Here is a 22,335-nt window from a genome sequence, read left to right on the forward strand (position 1 = left end):
GTACACTGCTGAGGGGAGCAGCGGGCGGGTCAGGAGAGGTCTGCCATGCCATGTGGGTCACCTCCGGGGCAGGCGGGAATCGAACTCATGCGGAATTGGCTTTAGATTCTCAGTGCTGTGCTTTAACCCGCTGCGCCACCAGGGAGGGCCCCATTTAATTTTAATTTTATATAAAAGTAGAAATTTCCAGTTAAAAATTGAGAATCTGAGTGTTACCATATTTTAGCTTTTTGGAAATAAAGAGAAACAGTACATAATCTTGGAACTCAGATTTGTGATCTAGCAGCTTTGGATTTCCTGTGCCAGCATTATGTAGTATTAAAATCGAGAATTATTAATATTTGGCAAAAATGAAAAATACCAGCTAAACTAACAAACAAGGCTGTACTTTATCAGACAACAGAACTGTTTAAAAGAAAAAAAAATTATCTCTTTTAAAAACAAAAGTTAACGTTCAAGGCATTTATAACAAATGCTTATGATAAATATGAAAATGATGGTATTGACATTTTATTGATTATCATATTTGTTCTTGACTTCAATAAGCATTTCATATATTTACCTTTTTTATCTTCAAGTTTATTTCTGGTTAAAATTGTATATTCTTTGAAATGACTAATTACATGGGCTTACCAGATTATAGTTGGCAAATATTCTTTCTCAGTTTATAATAAGAAATCTCATCAGTATCTAGATTTTGGATATATGTTTCAGGGCAGAAAACTTTTTTTTTTAAATAGAAAGTTTGCATAGCATAGTGGTTAAACTATATTTGATTTTAAAAACACCCAAATCCAAATCCATAGCAATGTATAACATCAAGAGTGAATCAAAATGTAAAGTATGGACTCTGGTGACTATGATACCTTGATGTGGTACATCAGTGTAATGAATGTACTGCTCTGCTGGGGAATGTGCTTTATGAAGGATGGATGGGTATGTATCTTCACCTCAACTGTACTCTGAATGGAAAAAAATGCATTAAAAAGGGAGAAAATCCTTAAAAAAAAAAAAAAAGAAACCCACACAGACTTTCCCCTGTAATTTTCCAAGTAATTAACAAATCTTCCTCAAACAGTGAAACTTTAGTAAATTTTTCATTTTCTAACTAGCACAAAACAAGGAAGAGACATGAAAGATGCTTCTTGCATTTTCTACCATTTTTGTACATTATTGCATTTTTGGCAGAGTCTTAGACCAAAGAAGAAAATTAAAATTTCTTAATGTCTTGAAAAATGCTATGGAACATATCAGTAGATATATGATGAGCAGTTACTTTAAAACACTGAATAGACATTTTCAAGATGAGAGTGGTATGCAGAAATTAATGAGATCCCCAAATAACTAGCTCAGTTTCTTTATTTGCATAGTTAAGTTTATAAATTTTAATTTAGGAAGTAAAGTAGGGTTTAGTGTATTTTTAAATAATTTACGATCTGACATACATGGACTTCTCTCTACTCATAGATTCAGTGAGCTGTTGTTATATATAAGTCATTTATACTGCCTATTTGGACTAATTTTAAATTCTAACAGTAAATCCATGTATTAAATCTAAGTAGTCATAATTATATATCCACTTATTATAAAGCTAATGTTGTTGTCTCTTACCTTTCGATTCTTAGTCTTTTTCTTTTTCTTTTGTTTACTCTTAACCTGAAAGGTAAGAAATAAGTAATTTTTAATATGTAATTCAAACTGAACAATGAGTTATTTTGCAGAATACATTTCTTCTAACCACTGACATCTCCTAATATTTCCATTTTAATGAAATTAAAACTTCATTTTAATTTGTACTTTAACCTGTCTTCTGAGAAATCACTGTTGTCTAGAGACAATATATAATGTCAGTGTACAAAGCTCATTTACACATGTATATGCATGAGCAAAAGGAAGAAGCACTTCTTAAAAATCAACATATCCAGGTACACAAGTTGAAAAATTAAACCTATGAAGAATTTAATGACCATTTAAATGTGACAACTTATCCATAAAGAAATACTGAGAGTCCATTCTAAATTATTTTAATTCTACCTTTATGCAAATGATATTGAAGCTTTATTTTCTTCCTTCTTTTATTCCTTAGTATGCTTTCTTCTATCTTCTGTTAACCTCCCTCATCTATCCTATCAATTCAGATGAAGAAACATGTTCATAAATCTACCATTTTTGTACATTATTGCATAACATAAAAAAACATAAAAAGTGTTCAAAACATGTTGGCACATTAGATGGTTAAGTCAGGAAAGATTATGGAAGTAAGTACTGGGGAACCATTTCCATCCAAGTTCTGTGTAAACACTATGCTAAATATAAACTAAGATTGTCGGAGATACTTTAAGTATACCACATGCAGGAAACTATAGGCCTGGATGAATTCTTCTAATTCAGATATTAATGAGAGCTTATACTTCCTGGAGATCTTTAATGGATTCTGTTGAAGATTCGCTGGGTATTGATGCCTCATCTTTATTCATTTCTGCTAGCTGTATGTCAGGGTTTGATTTCACATTTATGTTGTACTCCATAAGAGGTGGACTTAATTCTTCTTCATTCTGTAACTCTTCTATTTCAATACCTAAATATAAAGACAAAATGTTCAAAATTAAATGAATAAATTGTCTTTAAAAAAATTTATATATATATATATGGACTCTAATATTAGATATATAGAGATATAAAAATATTATATATTGGCCCTCCCTGGTGGTGCACCAGGTTAAAGCACAGCACTGAGAAGCTAAAGCCACTTCCGCATGAGTTTGATTCCCACCTGCCCCGGAGGTGACCACATGGTGTGGCAGACCTCTCCTGACCCGCCCACTGCTCCCCTCAGCAGTGTACTTCGTAGATCTGCCTGTTATGCTCCCCACTGTGTCTCTGGTGAAGCCTCTTGCCACCCCTGAGCCTCTGGCCTGTACCCCAGCTCTGTATGCACAAATAAATAAATCTTAAAAAAAAATTATATATTATATATAAATTAAAAAAAGACAATTAAATGAAAAATAAAAGACAAATATATAAAACAACATTCTTCCTTTTTGTACAGTGTATGTTTTCTCTTTTCAGGTACAGTCCCTATATAATTTCCACCAATTCACCCATGCACCATTGCTCTAGTCCCAGCTGTTTCTCTTTTACTTCACTTTCTTTGCTTTGGGGATGTATCTAAACATATCTCTGAGTTGTATGTCATGCAGTTGTATGTCATGGCCTATATTTTCTTCTATATATTTTATGGTTTCCGTTCTTATGTCCAATTCTGTTATCGATTTTGAGTTGGTTTTTGTTCATGGTGTGAGGTAGGAGTCTGCTTCATTCTTTTGCATTTAGCAGTCCAATTTTCCCAGCACCATTTATTGCACAGACTGTTCTTGCTCCATTGCATATTCTTTGCATAAATCTGTGGGTTTATTTCTGGGTTTTCTACTAGATTCCATTGGTCTGTGTGTCTGTTCCAGTAGATGGTGTCAGTTCTTTGTATTTTTTTTTTTTAAGATTTACTTATTTATTCATACAGGACTGGGGTGCAGGCTAGAGATGCGAAGGGTGAGAGGATTCACCAGGGACAGAGTGGGGAGCAGAACAGGCAGATCGACAAAGTGCACTGCTGAGGGGAGCAGCGGGCAGGTCAGGAGAGGTCTGGAGAGGTCTGCCACGCCATGTGGTCACCTCCAGGGCAGGCGGGGATCAAACTCATGCGGAAGTGGCTTAAGCTTCTTAGTGTAGTGCTTTAACCCGCTGCGCCACCAGAAAGCGCCAGTTCTTTATATCTTTTAAGAATAATTTTATTCCAAACAAAACCCATAGTGTGGCTTTTAAGTATAATTTTAATTATACAAAATAAGTAACTCTTTTTAAAAGCACAAAAATGGAAATTAAAAATTCACAATTCATGATTTAGTAAAAAAAAATACAGTATGTACAGTAATTGGTAGTTAACCAGATAAATATGAGAAGGTAGAAAATACAGGGGTTTTCGCCTATTGAAGTGTCCTGTGTCAAAAGTTATAACAGTGCCTTTGAATAAATGCTTGGGGACATACAATAGGACACAGCACAGTAAAAAGGCTCATAGTAAATTCAGCTCACCAGCAGCCATCTGCTCCTCAAAGCTTTAGCAACTAATTACAGTCAGTAGTTTATCTGACCAAATAAAACTACTGCCAATAGCCTTTAAGCATCCCAAGTTGAAGGTTTATTTAAAAATTTTGTTTTTAAATATACTTACGTTGACTTCCTGTTATTGACTGTAGAGCAATTCCTATAATACATAAAGAAAAAAAATTAGATGTATAATTGCAAATGCGACCAAGAAATATCTGCCTGGGACTAAGAAAAAGCAAAAGATTTTTACTGTGCTAATTAATTTTATAGCTGAAAATTAACAATCTTCACTCACAAAGCCAGCATAAAGAAGGTATATACTCTTTTGACTTTTAACATAAAACCTATAGCTAGAGAAAGAAAAGTAAACAAAATTTTGAGTTCATAACATAGAATGCCTAGAATGTGCACACTTTATTTTTTTACTTAATTTTTTAATTATATTTTTTATTTTGAATGTGTGCACTTTAAATCAAGCAGAAAATTCTTATGATTTACAAAGCCCAAGGTCATGAATAGTCAATTATGAAGCAAACCTCCATTGAAAGGTTAAGTATTTGTAGGAATATAATTTACCTGTACCAGTACTCCTTCTTCTCATTGGTATTTATTAAACACTTATGATTTATCAGGATGTGTTAGGTCTAGAGATTAAGTGGTGGTGGGGGGGAAAGACAACCTTTGTAGAGATTAGTGGGGACAATGGCTATAAATCAAATAATCAGATATACACATGAAAAACATAACTGTAATTAACTAGGAAAGACATATAGCATGCACTTATAGACAAACAAGCCTCTATTAAAGGGAAATGATCAATAAGCTCTTCAGACTACTTGAATGAGAAGTATTTGAAATGCCTTGAATTTATTTAGTGCTCAAAACACTTTCCAAATATTACTTTTCTCCTCATCAGTATTTATTTAAAATAGAAAGAAAGCAAATGTAAAAAAAAATTCTCTAACTTACAAGTCAAAAGTTTTTTTTTTACCAGACTTCATGTACCATCACACCTTTTATGAGCACAGAATTCTTAAAAGTTAAGAAGGGGAAAAGATGGACACACTAGTAACCCAGAGGTTTAGAAAATGAACTTAATTATCTCTGAAGAAAATCTGGACCAGTTCAATAAGTACTGGAAATGTGTGTTGTATATTTAAATAACATCAGTGTGGTTATCATTTGCTTCTTAGGAAGGGTGATTAATAATTCAGGACCAGGAAAAGATAATAAGAAAACCACAGCAAGGATTTAAAAAAAAAAAAAAAGTGCTGACATACCCTGCTTCCTATGACACAGCTGAGAAGTTATCCTGTCAGGCAGGAAAGGGGATCTGAAGTATTTCTTGTATCAACAGGCAGTGTCTGGGAATGGTCACTGCTGATCTTAAGACACTTGCATTAATGTTAAATCTAATTTTTTAAATTTACACATAGCACTGTCATTTTAAAAACTAAATGTAAAGGTTCTGCTAGAAAGAAAGGAAAATATAAACACACTGTTCCTGTATTTCACAATTTTAAGGCCCTGTTAATTTCTACAAGTGGTAAAACACTGCTACTAAAATATTTTCACAATTCCTTTCGGAAAACAAAAGTCTTCAACTAGGCAAGAGAATTCCTCTTGATTGTATTTTCTCTATAAATTTTTCCTAGTTTACTCTCCTAAGGTCAAATTTTTTAGTTCCCTGCATTATAGTATGTTTTTGTTTTTATACCTTTGTTCCTGATTCCTTCTGAAACATCCTTCTCCATCTTCTTCACTTGGCAAAATTTTATGTTATTTAAGAATTCATTAGATATTATGTTTTCCAGGCTTTCAGAACACTTTTGAGCTAGGATTTCTCTTGGCGTTTTGGAAATATCTCTAGCACTGTAATTTCTACTAGCTTCTCGATGAGTTTATTTTCCCAAGAATGTGAGTTACTGAATATCCTGCCCTTACCGCTGTGTCTGGTACAAAGCAGACACTCAGTGAAGGTTTACTGGCTGAAGTAAATAATTATTGTGTACCTTGTTGATAGCAGGATAACATCCTCTGGATGATTTCGGGTACTGGTATGCCTAGGTAGATGGACAGCTGATGGTAATCAAGAGAGATATTCTCAATGGGGTTCTCCTTCACTTTGTCAATATCCTCTTGCTTCATCCCAAGGCGCAGAAGAATATCTGAAACTTTTTTCCAAATTGAATTGAATTGTGACTCAGTGAGGCCATTCATCAAAATCTCACTAAGGAGGATATCCCTGTATTTGCACAGCCTCAGGATGTCTGCAGACTTAGAGAGGTCAGAAGATGGTGGTTCCATACTCCAGCCCTTTTTGGGTGCAGGGAATACATTCAAATGTTTTATGAGTGCTAATAAGAGGTATAAGTCAAACTGTTTGGACTGTGGAAGTTCCTTGTTTGGGGGATAAAGCAGATGCCATGCTCCACCCAAAGGGTGATTGGTCCAGAGATGGTTGTAGTAGGGTTCCAGCACATTCTTGTGTATAAGAAGCTCTCTTTTCAAAAGAGGGGGTGGTATAGCCTCATCAAATATTTGCCGGACAATGTCAGTACCAGAAATAATAATTATATGAAGCAGATGATAGAAATAATTATAATCAAGTTTGAAGATAGGCATTTCATCTGAAAATGAATTTTAAAAAGTGAAAACATTCCACATTAATGCTCTTTCTCTATGTGGTCTCTCATATTACATTCTCAACTCCTGTAGAACAGGGACTACTCCAAAAGAATGAAGTACAGAACAGTGCTATGCCACAGTCAGCTCAACAAGCATGCTACTGTCTAGCTGTCAAAAAATCCAGATGAAAACTGTTTCTGAGCAAAAGTAATCACAAAGACTAATTACCACATAAGTCTCTCAACCAACCAGGGTTTTATTCATTTACTGAATGAGAAGGATGAAAGTATGAGACCATTGGAAACTCAAGACTGTCCAGAATGGGAACTGCCCATTAAGTTTAATTATACTTTACATAGGAAGTTATGTTTTATCTTAATCAGCACTGTCTCACAGACACTGTCATATCTTCTGAAAAGATGTGAAAATGTTACAGTTGAACTATTCACTAGCCCCAGGACAATGAAAATGCTTTTTGTCTTACAAAGGAACTACATCTGAGGTTTTATCTACTTTTAGTTAATTTAAAATAAAGTTAACATATAACTAGTAGCTACCATATTTGACAACGCACAAAGATACATGAACATAAAGTGATATGTGCCTTTCAATGGCAAATATAGCTCATGGACCAGCAGCAGCAGCAGCAGCAGAATCCATATGGGAATCTGGCAGAAATGTGGACTCTCAGTTACCACCCTAGAGCTATTGAATTGACACCTACATTTCAACAAAGTCATCAGAGGATTCCAATAAATACTAAATTTTGAAATAGAATGATCTATTGAACATCATGTTCTTACCATCTCAAAAAATATAAATTAGGGGCTTCCCTGGTGGTGCAGTGAGTTAAAACACAGCACTGCAAGCTAGCTGCAGCCGCTTCAGTGCGAGTGCCATCCCCAGCCCCGAAGGAGATCCACATGGCAAGGCAGACTTCTCCTGACCTCTCCTGCTGCTCCCCCAGTAATGTATTTTGTTCATTGCCTGTTCTGCTCCCCACTCTCTCTGGTGAATCCTCTCACTGCCCCTGTACCCCTGGCCTGCACCCCAGTTCTGTATGCATAAATAAATAAAATATATATAAATTAATGATGAAGAAGGTATTTCATCAAGGAAATGGAATAAGGCATGCATTTAGAATATTTGTTATTTGTCTTCTGGTTTTATTACTAAAGAATGAAAGTATATAAAGTAAATTAGACAGTAGTAAAAATATATATGCATATCTTTGTGTAAATATCAAAATGTGTTTATTATAAAATTCAACATTATTATTCATGATTCTGTACCAAGAGATTTTTAAATGAATATTTTGTTTGATGAACTTGCCATACACCATAAGGCAAATAAGGTCATAAGGGAAATAGACCAGAGGGTTTTCTCTGAATTGCCAATAAGGAGCTGGCTGGGATGAGAAACATCATTTTTCCCCTAGCAAGAAATACTACCACCAAACTATTCTTCCATGGACTGAGGATCCCTTAAGGTCTCCAAGGGCTGTGCAGCTGGCATCTCTGAGCATAAAGAGTTGGCACCTAACCTTATATTACTTGGCCTTAAGCCCATAATGTACATTCCTACCAATTTATCAATAGGAAATGATACAAAGGAGTAGGACTGATGAGGAACAACCTCATCTGACAGTCACAGCTACATGCTGGACCTAACAGGCCTTTCTATAGGATGTGGTAGTATGTAAGACCCACACACCTGCCAAACTTTCTATCTATAAGTTCCAGGCTACAGCAAGTGATGTTTGCTAGTGTGAGGCCAGTGAATTACAAACAAATGTAAATACCTGGTTGTTAATGGCATGATACTTGACAGAAACTCAATAAATTTTAACATCCTTTTCAATAGGAGACATATGAAAATAGAATACCTTTTCCGCTAAATTTTAAACTGATCTTCGGTCTTATATCAGTATCAGTTATTTTCAGAGACATCAACTTTTTATAACTGCAAGTGGAAAAAGAAATTGTTACAGTCAATACCAAAGCCAGTTAGGTTTCAGGTACCAGCACGGCTAACTGAGCATTTTCTTCTCCTTTTGTTCTAATTCCTGGAAATAATTTACAGAGAAAGAAAATCAAAGAACAGACAAAAACCATTGACAGTGCCAAGCCCATAAAGTCATTTTGATTAGAATAAAGAAGGCAGGTAAAACTTCTAAATTTCACACAAAAAGAATCCATGATCTATTTACAAGAAAACTGTGTGGTTAAAACAAAAGAAAAACAGCAAACCTGGAACTTTTCCCAGGCTATCCTCCACCATAGACTCTTTTGACTAATAACTACTCAAAAAAATGTTTAACTCATTTAGTGATCAGTAATTTTAAAAAAGAGAGAAAAAACGGGCATATTATTAATACAAATTGTTAGAGGGAAGTGGAGGGAAAAGTAACAATATTTATTAAACAGACTAAATACCAGGTAAACCTTGCTATAAAACATGAAAAAGCATGTGGCTCAACTTTGAAATGAGAACTCTCAGGAAACAAAATAAATGGATAACACTAGAATATAAGCTTAATGAACACAGATACTGGTAGTTGTCATCAACCTGACTTTATATCACTCCAGCAGCACCATAACAGTGATCAACATTCACTGCACTGGAAATACACGAAATTCTAATAATATTTATTGACAAAGATAATGAGTAAAAGGAATGCTATTATAGTACTGGTAGGAGTGTAAATTGGTAATAACACTGTGGGAAACAATTTAGCAAAATCTAGTAAAGCTGAAGATTGCATAGATGGCCCAGCAAGTCTATTCGCTCTCTCTCACACACACATACACATTTACTCGGGTGTATGTATTCTGGAGATATATTCTGGAAAAATTTTTGCACATATATATATGCACAGAAATGTTTACTGTAGCACGGTTGTTAAAGCTTAATATTGAAAATAATCCATGTCATTTATCAAAAGTAGAATAATTAAAGTAGTACAGCCACGCAGTAAAACAGAGCGACTGAATGAAAAGGTATAACAATAGTAAGAATGAATCAAAAGCCATGAATAGTTAAAAAGCATTAAAAAATGTTTAAATGTATATAAAAGTTCAAAATAGAAAAAAATGAATTATGCTTACATGTTTATCAGCCTCCAAATAATACATAATTATCCTGTCTACTTCCAGCAAGAATATTGTTAATTATTTTAGCAAACAATTACCTTTGATGGTTCTTTTGTAATTTTTCATCCACTGCTCACCACCCCAATGCTTAATGATAAAATTCCATCACTCCCGTTTGCAAAGCCGCAATGTATCAGTGCCTTTACCTATCAAGATAGTACTACATAAAGTCTGCCTGCTGTTTTTAAAATTTTTATGAATAGGTGATTTAATACCACCAATCCAGTGAAGTGATATCAAGATGGCAACATAGGGCCATTCTAGACTTCAGTCCCTCCCATGAGACCAACTAGCAACTATCCATATACAGGAAACCTTTATGAAAATCCCAGAATCTGAGAGTAAGCCTGAAAAACTAAGAAATACAACATGGCAAAAAGTATGTTAACTCTGAGAGGTGATAGATGTGTTAACCTTATTGTGCTAATCATTTCATAATATTTACATTTATCAAATCACCATACTGTATGCCCTTATACTTAGTGTTGTATTTCAGCTATAGCCAATAATGCTAGGGAAAAAAACCTAGCAATATGAAAAAAAAAATCATATTCCACATAATGATGTTTTGATTAATCACAGACCATATACATAATGTAGGCACACACACACACACACACACACACATACATATATATATCTCGCTAGGTATACAGAAATCCATACCACTTAGGCTTATGTAAGTCACCTTACATTCACATGGTGTAATCACCTAAAGTCACATTTCTCAGAATGAATCACAGTTGTTAAGGAACATAGGTCTGTAAATAGATCATGGTCAGCTGGTAAATGGCATACTAAACTGTTTTAAACTGAAGACCTGAAGATCTGAAAAAGTAAACATGTCTGTTCTTACCACCTAATATTCAACACTGTAACCAAAGGACCTGGCCACTGCAGTAAATAAAGAAAAATAAACAAAAAGCATATAGATAGGAAAAAAAGATTTTAAACTGTCTTTATTCAAAATTAACATGATCAATTGTGGAAAATTTCAAAGAATCTACAAAATTATATATTAAAACTATTAAATAACAGGTCACAAGATACAAATGTAATATAAACAAATCAACTTCTACAATACAAATAATTAGAAACTGAAATTAGAAAAATACTGCAATAGAATAAAATAAAATCATATGGGTATTCACAGTTCTTAATGAAGTTTAAAAAAAAGGTACTGACAACAACTGGGAAGAAAGATTGAAAGTTCAGTTGTAGGTATGCTGAAAAGATTTGAATTTCAGTAGCTCCTATAGGAAAACTGATGCCTTAGATGTCAAAAAAAAAAAGCACTTAGTAGACTGAAAAATGGTACATTTACATTATGCAGAAGAGAGTCAATGGATTAGTAAAACATTTTATATTGAAACTTCTGATTTCCATCTAACACTTTATATCTCTATGAATTCCTAGCTTATACTATACTTATAAGTATAGCTCTGCAATACAGTTTTCTTTGTGTGCTTATTTCTTATATGTAGGAATGATGGTGATTTAACTGTCAGATAAGGATAAGGGACTGTAAGAGTTATAAAATTTAGGAGAAAGATTTTATATCATAATGACCTAATTTAAATGACTGTAAAACATGTTTCCAAGAGAGGATGATTTTCATACTTAAAGGCAAAAAATATACGCACAATTTCTCATTTCCTGCTTTAAAATTTAAATGTATACAAAGTGGGGAAAGAGAGAAGACAAATGTCAATTAAATGCAATTGTTCACACAATTAATACTACCTTTTAAATTTAATGGCACCCTAACACAACAGAAACCCAAAAAATACAAACTGAAAAATATATACATGCTCAAAAAAGTAGAATTCTTTATTTTAAACTTACCTTGCTCCTAAATTTTCAATGGTTATATATTCATCCTTTCTCACAACTTCAAACTGCAAGTGATTGAAAGAAAAAAAAGTAATTCAATTTTCAAAATTCTTTATTGTTACTTTTAGTCTTACTTAACATTTGAAAAAAGACAGTGAGAATAAAGCTAATGCAGATATAAAACAGAAGTAACAAGTCATAACAATTCTAATCAAACAAAAAACTATGGAATTGATTTTAAAAAGCAGTTCTATTTTGACTTTAGGATTTAAATGTCAAATGTAAAACAGTGCATTTAAAGATAAGTAATATATTGCTCTATTTATAACTCATCTATTTACTTATAAATTAAAAATTCAATAAGGTATTTCTTTAGTTAAAAGATGAATACCATTAGGGTACATTTTTCATGCAAATACTGCATGAGATTGTATACAGATGTTATCACAGATGTGATGCTTATAGACTACATGAATTTCAGAGTCTTAAAATTACTTTTAGCCATAGGTGGCACAGAATTAGATAATCATTTTAAATTCATGACAGACTTTGCTCACTGGTGTAGCCATGGCCTGCTTTGTTTCTTTATGTGGACATATGATTCTCTCAATTAAAAATATATATATATATCCTTAAGAATCATTTATATACAACTTTAGAGAAATCAAAGCAGTAGAAAGTTCAGAAAGCTTGGTCACTATCAGAGAGAACATGACTAGAATATAATTTTCATGATTCCCAAGTCTACTTGAAGTAAAGAATATTCTAGTGAAAGAAAGGTAAAAGACTCACCAAAATTTTAACAATTCCAGGTACATCACATTGTAGCATCCTTACCATGTCACCTGTACATCCTTCCTTCAAACATTTTTTTCCACTGAAACTCTACAAATTATCAATAGAAAAAACAAATTATCAGTAAAAAATACAAAATATAAAAAAATCAGTGGTGTGAAAATCTTTAAGTAGAGTTAGAAACAGATGACTATATATACATATATGTATATGTATACACACACACACACAAAAGTCTGAGACTCAGTTATTCAAAGATAGACCAATTATCAATGGATTTCCTGTTCAAAATGGTAATCATACTTTTCTCTCTTACCGTGTCTACTTCAAAATCTTCAATCATAAGTAAGAACAAAAAGGCAATACTAAATTTCTATCAAATACAAAAATTACAGGATAAAGGAAAACAAAAATGCTGAGTCCTTTCTGGTTCTGATCTTGTCATTTCTTCCAGTTAAGCTACTTAGCTTTTCTTTGTTTCTCTTTCTAAAGCTGAACAATATTTATACAACAATCAAAGAAGGTGAAAAGTATTTATACACTGCTTTACAAAAATGAATGACTTTTACAGTGTATGATGCAAGTTTCTTTTTATCTCTCCATTCTCATAATTACCTTATAAAGTATATAGGGCTAAGAAAAAAAAATGAATCTTACAGTGTTTTAAACACTCTAGAACCAAACATAGTTCAATCTATGGTCATCAGCACATTAGAATAATTACTAGAAAACTGGATTTTGGATTTCTACTTTAATTTTAGTGTCAAAAAATCAACTTAGTAATGTGAATTCAGGTAACTATAAACAATACATTTTTAAAAACTACAAAATTTGTCATTATTCTCCATCCTTAAAATGAAAACTAGTATTTAAAATTGTAAGTTTTCCTTTCTGATTGTTAAGCAGTTCTTCGATTAATGTCCTGTATATAATGTCCTGCTGAATAAATGCAGCAATATCTGTATTCAATATCTGTATAATGTCCTGCTGAATAAATGCAGCAATATCTGTATTCTTAAACTTCTAAAAGGAATGAACAAATGAACAGAAATCATTAAGAAAAAGCAACTACCAAAGTATCCTCTATAAATATCTTTTTTACTGAAAGGTAAGAGAAATATCAGGAAAAAAACAAAACAAAGAAAACTGAAGGGAGAAAAAGAGGAGGAAGGATGAAAACAAGAAGACATGAAAGAGAAAGAGGAAACAGAAGAAAAAATAGTGTAGTAAAGTTATAAAGATAAAAACATATACTACCTGATCACTTTCACCAGGATATTTTAAATTCTTAAACTTTTTCCAACAAATTTTATGGAAATAAACACAGCAGCTTTTACTGCACATTAGCTGAAAAAAACCCTGGAATGGAAAAAAATTAAGCTGTTAATATGAAAATCATATCTGTGTAAAAAACACCACCTAAAGTCACTTTAAAAATTATTACTAGATGAGTTTGACATGCAGTCAGAATTTATAACATATGACTGGTAATCTAAGAAAATTACAAGTCATTTCTATATCACAGAAGACAAAAGAAATCAGGACAAAAAGGCAATTTCAACAAGTCAATGCTGTATTTCCTTATGTTGTATACATTAAAATATCAAACATACAGTGAGTGACCTTTGTAGGAAAACATGCTTTCTACACATCTTTCCTCCCTTTTCATATCTCTCTCTTCGTCTAGCCCCAATTCCATATCATAATTCTCTGAATTTCCGGTTACTAAACACCAGACCTCAGATTTGCTGTCTTGGTGATTGCTGGCTCCCAGCTACTGCATCATCATAGAGTGCAGACTTCTTGTTTTCTTTGCACCCTCCCTCTCTCACCCTGTTGCCCAAGCAAAGATTGCACTGGCCCCACCCTGAGCACGGTGCTTTACCACACCCACCTCCTAACACTGCTTTATCATAATTACAGAACTTGCATATATCCTTGTCCTCCCACTGTCCCATGTGCTGTACACATCATGACCTGCAGCTGAGATTTCCACTACCACATGGAGGTGGTATCAGATTTGCACTGATGGTCACATCTCGTATTATCATGTGATGTCCCACAGGTTTGTTCTGCTAGACTCAGAGAGAACTACATTTGAAGTATTCTGTTTGTTGAGTTTTTCCAATCAAAGTTAGTTACATTTTTTCACCCCAGAGGCCATCGAAAAGATAATGATTAACTACTCAATAATATTAATTTTTGCAGTGATAACCTTTCTCCTTAGTAAAATACTAGTATTTTCAGCTACACTATTTCTAATTATAAAGAATATTTTAGATAATTTTCACTGTATGAATGCAAGGATATTATTGTTTCAGACAGGTAAATATTATAAAACTTTAGCCAAACCTATTAACACTTTTTTTTCACTATTAAACTATTAACACTTTTATTGACTCACAGAATACAATAGTACCTGCCCACTATATAAACCTAAATTCTCAAAGATATTCAAACAATTTCTCAACTGCATTACCACTGTAATTAAACTAAATACTCCTTTAAAGCAATATTTTGATGAATGATATTATAATAATTTTTACTTGTTTACCTTTATAGTTACAGATTAAGAAATAATTGATAATCATAGTACCTTATAATTGGTGTTCTTTAAAATATCAGCTTCACAAGATCGCTCACAATCTAGATAACTGCAAATGGTCTGCTTCATTATATTACTTTCAGTTGTCTTAATACAATTACTAAGAAGAACCTAAATTGTAGAAATGGAAACAAATCTCATGAGTTAACAATATTAAGGCCATAACATTTCTAGTATTTTATCTTAATAACATGTCCATTTCATATCCCTTTTGGAAGCATATATGCCTTGTATCAAATAATATAGGACATATCACCTTCATTCAAAGTAAACATACAGGAAGGGTCCAAAATAGAAATATTGAAGATAAATCTAGAGAAAGTTAAAAAGGCTAGGTTTTAAGATATATCTCTCTTCACCATTCTAACCCACAGTATAACATGTGGCATGTTTCCATCAAGAATCACACACATACGTATACATGCATACATGAGCAAATGTGTGTGTGTGTGTGTATGGACAGAGAAAGAGAGAGACTGAATCACTAGAATTCCAGGGAAGTCATTCTAGGATGGTCCCCGGAATATCATGGTGGCAGTGGAACTACTGTAGTGGTTCAAAATGCTATTCACCATCATAATGGGCAGAAATAGGGTAAAGAAGCATGCTTCCAATGTTCAGAGTTACAACTTGGAATAAAAGTGTCTATTTAAAAAGCTTATTATTAGGGCCTCCCTGGTGGCACAGGGGTTAAAGTCTCGGGACTGTCAAGTTATTGTCAGCCACTGAGGCATGTGTTCAATTCCTGGTCAGCGAGCTGACCCACATGGTGTAGCAACCTCTCCTGACTCACCCACTGCCCCTCTCAGCTCTGTATTTCGGTAGATTGCTTGCTCTGCTTCCTACTCTGTCTCTGGTGAACCCTCTTACCATTCATTCCTCTGGCCTACAACCCAGTTTTTCTGTGCATAAATAAATGAGTACATCTTTAAAAATATAAAGTGTTTGTTTATACATATGTATAAATCAATGAAAATACAATGGTTTCTCCATTTGAAGAAATACAGTTAAATTTTATCTTTTGGGGTTTTTATATCTTCAAGTTTTCTGAAGTAAGCATTTAGAAATTTTTTAATTTAAGTACATAAATAATAGTTAACATAGTAGAAAAAAGAAATGAACTTCTATTTAACTCTAGCCACATGAAGTACTGGACTGGTATAACTTTTAATCTTGTATAGCCAATTCACTTTCTACTTGCTGAATCATATGCACTCTACACATGAGGTAATGGAATCAAGGTTTTCTTTTCTTATATAAAAAGTTAACTTTCAATAAAAGAATATACATACTATATAGAACATGATATATCAACAGTTATTATAAAATGTACTTCCTCAAAGGTGTTTTTGATTGTCGCCAGAGAAATACTATTCTTAAATAGTTTCTTACTTTAAATGTTGTAGGAAAATCTTCATCTTCTATAGGATCTATGTCAAACCAATGATCATTTGTATCTCCTATTTCTTGTAAGCTTTTATGAAATTCTAGCAGTCCTCCATTATATCTGTAAAGCATTTAAAAACAGTTAGCTTGAAGAGGTCTCTCTTAACTGGCTTGCCAGTAAGACAAAAGAAACCTATTTTTTCCTGGAAAGTTGGTTGGTAACAACTTCTGACATACTACAGAAATATAAGTAAAAGCACTAGGACTCTTACCTGTGGGAGATTGGGGTAAAATACAAATGGAAAAGGGCACTATATTATTAGCTGAAGTTTGAACAGTATGGGGACCATGATAAAGGGATTTCAGAGTTGAATGGTTTTTGCTCACTGCCTGGAAGCCTTGAAGAAAGAGAATGGTAGGCACATGTCAGCAACTCAGGGAAAACTGCAAACAGAAGCCTCTGTAGCAGCACTTAAAGCCAATCTTCTATAGCAGTGAAGATAATTTGTGCATAAAATAAGGCCCATATTTAAGCACAAAGTAGGAAAAAAATGCAAAAAAGGTCAAAGGCACAGGAAATTTGATCAGCAGGACATTTGATGAAAACTAAAAACCTCTATGATATTAAAGAACACTCACCAACTCATAAGGGCAGACAACACTAAACATACGGTGGAAATGTGGCCCACTATTTATTTAATCACAAAGGTAGAACAAGAAAAAACAAAAGCATCACCTCAACAGAGCTATTATACTAACATTAGGACTTTGATAGGGAACAAGGAGACTGAAAATTAGAGAGTGAAAATTTAGAGAAATATATGTAGAAACAATGAATGAAATTCCCCTGGGCAGTATGGCTGGAAAGATCTTTACTAGAGTACAACAGACTCCATATACTTAGAGACTGTGCAAATATATCATTAGAGACACATGTCTCAAAAGATGATAATCTTTTTTTCTCAATATCCTCCCCTATCTCCACTCATTGTCTCTAGACCAGTAACTCTAGGATCAGTTATAAGCAGAGCCCTGATGGCAAGACAGAATCCATGCCCAGGAAGAAACAGCTTTTTTCAACCATATGAATAACAGAACTTGACTATTACTGGTAGGAAAATGTGGGAGGATCTTGCAAGTACCTAACCAAGAGTCAAGTAAATAGCTGAATAGAGAAGTATATATTGATATGTGACAACTCTCCATAATTAAATACTTACTTTCCTAGCTAGGACAGTCAGACCTAATATACTGATGACAAGCTTGGACATAACAGTGGCCTACGGTCATTGAGGTAAAAAGACAAGAAATTTGTGGTAGAGAACTACAAAAAACTTAGGAAGGTGAGAAGGCTAAAATGGACATCTCACCACTAGACAGTATTTCCTAGAAAAGCCCACAGGGCACTACAGCCACTAATGCAACAAGAAATACAGATTGAAAAGGACACCAGTGTCTCTGAGTAGCTCTGTGGCAGTTGTTCACTGTAGGTCAGGGGTAAAAATAATTATGCTGCCGCACTACTAGTCTTTCTAATGTCAGCGTATTGTATTTCTGATGTCAGTGATCTGGAAAGCAGAATCTCTCCAAAAAAATGAGTGAATGAGAGATGAATAAAAAATAGTTCCCATAGTTGAGGGAAAAATAGCAATATACATTCTTTGCTTTTCTTGGAACTATGTTAATTCTCTCCATAATAGAAAGTAAATGGCTTCTGATTATCCAGAACATCACACTGCCCCACTATTCCAATGGCATCATTTAGTGAACAGGAAGTAGGAACTCTTCTGAATATCCTAGTAAAAAACAAGCATCTCAGAAGAGAAAAGATAAGCCCTACAAAGTATCAGGGAAATACCACCTTGATGACACTTTCAAGGACCCAAAGGGTGGGTCCATCAGTAACCTTTCATAAGGATTTGCACAAGTAAACAGCCTAATTCATCCTTCACATCTAAGTCAAACATTATTTCTTCAGGGAAACTTCTGATTCCTACAATCAGGAATCAGATTCCAGTAGAAACTGGTTATTCCTTGTATATTTCTTCATAACTCTTCATCACATTCCACAGTTGAGTATCTGTATAACTAATTATTTGACTTGGGTCTATAACCTTCATTATACTATTAGATATACTAATAAATTTTTGTATACTATTGTACTTATTACCTAACACTCAGCATAGTCTCTAGAATATGATATACTATACACACAGCAAATAAAATGAATGAACAATGCTACAAATGGCTACAGATCTCCATATAGGAAGTAAACAGATAGTCCATAAAGGACCATTAGAATATTTTATGACATATACCTTAAACATCTGTTACAAGTAGTGATCAAATTAATAACTACAAGCATCATTTATTTATTAAAAATAGCATTTTGTGTCATGGGAACCATATTCTGCACTTGAATCAACTATTTTAGTTTCATTTTAAAAATAAGGAAAAAAGATAAGGATCAGAAGTATTAAGGTTCACAGGTTATGTACTTGGTAGAAAATATATTTGAATTCAGGTTAGTCTCCCAAGACTACATTTTTAATTCTTAAGGGTTATGCTATATTAACTCTTATTACCATAGCCTGTAAAGTTATTTAATATTCTCAAGTATACTGAAGAAATTAACATTCCTAGAACTCGATGAAGGAAATATAGGAAGAATCAACAGAGGGCAAATATCATAATCCCAATTATATTGGGCAAACTTTATCCCATTTTACAATGCTGAAAATTGACAAGTAAGATCTCTCCATTAAAAATTCTTACCTTGGCCCTCCCTGGTGGCGCAGCAGGTTAAAGCACAGCACTAAGAAGCTAAAGCCACTTCCGCATGAGTTCGATTCCCACCTGCCCCAGAGGTGACCACATGGTGTGGCAGACCTCTCCTGACCCGCCCGCTGCTCCCCTCAGCAGTGTACTTCCTCGAACTGCCTGTTCTGCTCCCCACTCTGTCTTTGGTGAAGCCTCTCGCCACCCCTGAGCCTCTGGCCTGTACCCCAGTTCTGTAAGCACAAATAAATAAATCTTTAAAAAAAAAAAATTCTTACCTCTGGGCCCTCCCTGGTGGCGCAGCAGGTTAAAGCACAGCACTAAGAAGCTTAAACCACTTCAGCGTGAGTTCGATCCCCTGCCCCAGAGGAGATCCACATGGCGCAGCAGACCTCTCCTGACCCGACTGCTACTCCCTTCAGCAGTGTACTTCGTCCATCTGCCTGTTCTGCTCCCTACTCTATCCCTGGTGAATCCTCTCACCCTCCGCATCTTTGGCCTTATCCCAGTTCTGTATGAATAAATAAATAAGTCTTAAAAAAAAAAATTCTTACCTCTTCTGAGCACATCGAAGCAAACCACGTCCAAAATAAACTAAAGTCATAAAGTTTTCACAAATTTCATTTTCTTGGATCACCATCTTCATTACCAGGAATTTATTCTCAGCTTCTGTATAATCCTACAGTAACATAAAACAAGATTTGGTTGATCAAAATTGTTTTTTTTCTTTCTTCCATGATAAGCAATTATTTCCCAAACTGAATAAATTAGGGAAGCATTAATACTGGACCCGTCGTTTGGTAACTTATTCACATCTTTAGTCCCACCATCTCTGTATGTGATTACATAGCTAGGTGTTTAAAATATTTATTTACAAAAGAACTTAAAGATCTTCTTTAGACAGTATTTCAAAGTGGGTACTAAATCACCAACAAGTGAAAATACTTGAGATCACAAATACTATGTTGATCTCATTTATGTGGAATTAAAAATAAAAATACATTAAAATCACAAGTTCACAGAGAATAATTGGTAGCTACTAGAGATGGAGGGTGACAAACGGAGTTAGTGGATTATCAGGTACAAACTCCCCATTACAAAATAAGTCATGGCATTTTAATGTACAGCAATATAATTAACATGTACTCACACCTGAAAATTACTAAGAGAGCTTAAAATTTTCATCATAAGAAAAATTCTGTATTTATGTATGATGACGATGTTAACTTGGCTTACTGTAATGATCATTTCACAATACATACAGGTACCGAATCATTATGTTGTAATTCTGAAACTACATAGCTAAGTATATGCATATATATGTATATATGTATATCAATTATATACTTAAATTAAAAAAACTCATATTTTATAAGTGGGTTAAGATTAAGAATAGAGAGATTATTCTAAAAGTGGATTAAAATGGATTATATATGTGAAGGAAGCTAAATTTCATTTTATGTGATAAATAAAACTAAACAATTTTGTAAACAAAAGTTTACAATTGTAAAGTACAATTTACAATTGTAAATAAAGTTGTAAACAAAATTAAGGTTCTTCATTCAATTATTTTTAGTGTCACAATATTGTCCTTAACATAATAACTCTATTATAAATACATACCAGAAAAGTTATCAACAGTTTCCATTTTTAAAGGATTTCATGATTCAATAAATCTGTTAAAACAAAGTCAGTATATGTTTTATAATGGGACAGTAACATATACAATACCTCCTTCTTTCCTCTTTCAGTGAGTGCTACTCCATACAGAAACAACAGTGTCAAATAGTATCCAATATTAATCTGATGTGCCTAAAAAGATAAAATGTATTTTAATTGGTTATTTAGACTAACTTACTTTCCAATACAAGCAGCTTACAATCCTAAGCCTGCTCAATAGTTATTAAATAACAATAAATTATTAGTAAGTAATAATTTTTAAAAACAGTAAAACTGGTCATTATAATAGGAGTCACCTAATTACCATTGAAAATGCTTTCATTATTTGACAATTTAACCCAGAATAATCTCAAAACAAAACACTACAGTTTGATTAAAGAAAGTGAAATTAAATGTCATCAAAACTTGTTACACTAAACCTTTCAAAAAATTCTCATGCTCTAATTCAATATCATAGGTATCATGAATTCTCTAACCATCCAGTTTAAAAAGTATAGTGATCTCTTTAGTCAAAGTCTTTTATTGCTCACATGTGGGTTTTATTGTAACAGATGTATGAAACTTACTTATCATTTCTTCAATGAAAAATCAAAACACAAGGATATGGTCTTTATTTAAAAATGGTATATGGCAAATTATAGAGCTGAAGAACATATTAGGGATTAGGGATCAGAAATACCACTTTTAGGTATTTACCCAAAGAATATGAAAACACTAACACAAAAAAATGTATGCCTTTCTATGTTCACAGCCATCTCATTCATAATAGCTAAGACATGGAACCACCTAATATGTCCATAGACACATGACTGGTTAAAGAAATTGAACCATAAACACATGGAATATTACTCAGCTATTTAAAAAGGTGAAACAGTGCTTTTTGGGATAAAATGGATTAATAGTGAGGTGATAATGCTAAGTGCAATAAAAAGTGAAAGAATTAATGGTTTCACTCATTAGAATATCAAGAAACACTGGAAAAGCACAAGAAAAATCATTAGTAGACTGAAAACATACTGGTTACAAGAAAGCATAGAGGCAGTTAAGGGGGTAGGAAAAGCAAGGGGATATGGCATTGGTTTTGATGGAGAGTGAAGCACATGCACATATGGAGGTGAGAAGTTGTGTTCCTAAAAAATTATATGATACATAAAAATTGGCAAATTAATAAATCTGAGAAAATCTATTTTGTGAAACTTATCTAGGAACAACAGATTACAGAAATTCAAAGTTTCATAAATACAGACTATCATAAGAAAAGAGGGCCTAATCAACATTAGGGTGAAAGAAAGGAGTACTTTCTGAAACTCACGATTATGTATTTCTAATTGGGAATGCTTATTTTTACTAGTTTAAGTTTCTGAACAATTT

The 22,335-nt window shown here is 33.4% G+C and overlaps 1 protein-coding gene across 5 annotated transcripts in view; it reads right to left on the bottom strand.

The window, feature by feature from the left end:
* Nucleotides 1–22,335, bottom strand: part of DZIP3 (DAZ interacting zinc finger protein 3) — a 68,197-nt gene that overhangs the window by 27,866 nt on the left and 17,996 nt on the right. For 3 of the 5 annotated variants that reach the window (XM_004675227.2, XM_012733708.1, XM_012733722.1), the window contains 12 exons: nucleotides 21,016–21,096; nucleotides 19,839–19,963; nucleotides 16,513–16,627; nucleotides 15,112–15,231; nucleotides 13,773–13,874; nucleotides 12,513–12,605; nucleotides 11,733–11,785; nucleotides 8,621–8,697; nucleotides 6,120–6,737; nucleotides 4,232–4,264; nucleotides 2,412–2,578; nucleotides 1,612–1,656 (listed from right to left, as the gene is read on the bottom strand). In XM_004675227.2, the coding sequence (XP_004675284.1) occupies nucleotides 1,612–1,656; nucleotides 2,412–2,578; nucleotides 4,232–4,264; nucleotides 6,120–6,737; nucleotides 8,621–8,697; nucleotides 11,733–11,785; nucleotides 12,513–12,605; nucleotides 13,773–13,874; nucleotides 15,112–15,231; nucleotides 16,513–16,627; nucleotides 19,839–19,963; nucleotides 21,016–21,096 (1,629 nt within the window). The remainder of the gene's footprint in view (nucleotides 1–1,611; nucleotides 1,657–2,411; nucleotides 2,579–4,231; nucleotides 4,265–6,119; nucleotides 6,738–8,620; nucleotides 8,698–11,732; nucleotides 11,786–12,512; nucleotides 12,606–13,772; nucleotides 13,875–15,111; nucleotides 15,232–16,512; nucleotides 16,628–19,838; nucleotides 19,964–21,015; nucleotides 21,097–22,335) is intronic. The other 2 variants (XM_012733724.1, XM_012733728.1) reach the window with 2 other exon arrangements.

Source organism: Condylura cristata, unplaced genomic scaffold, assembly GCF_000260355.1.
Source record: "Condylura cristata isolate star-nosed mole 26May11 unplaced genomic scaffold, ConCri1.0 scaffold00003, whole genome shotgun sequence".
In the NCBI taxonomy this organism is placed as follows: Eukaryota; Metazoa; Chordata; class Mammalia; order Eulipotyphla; family Talpidae; genus Condylura; species Condylura cristata.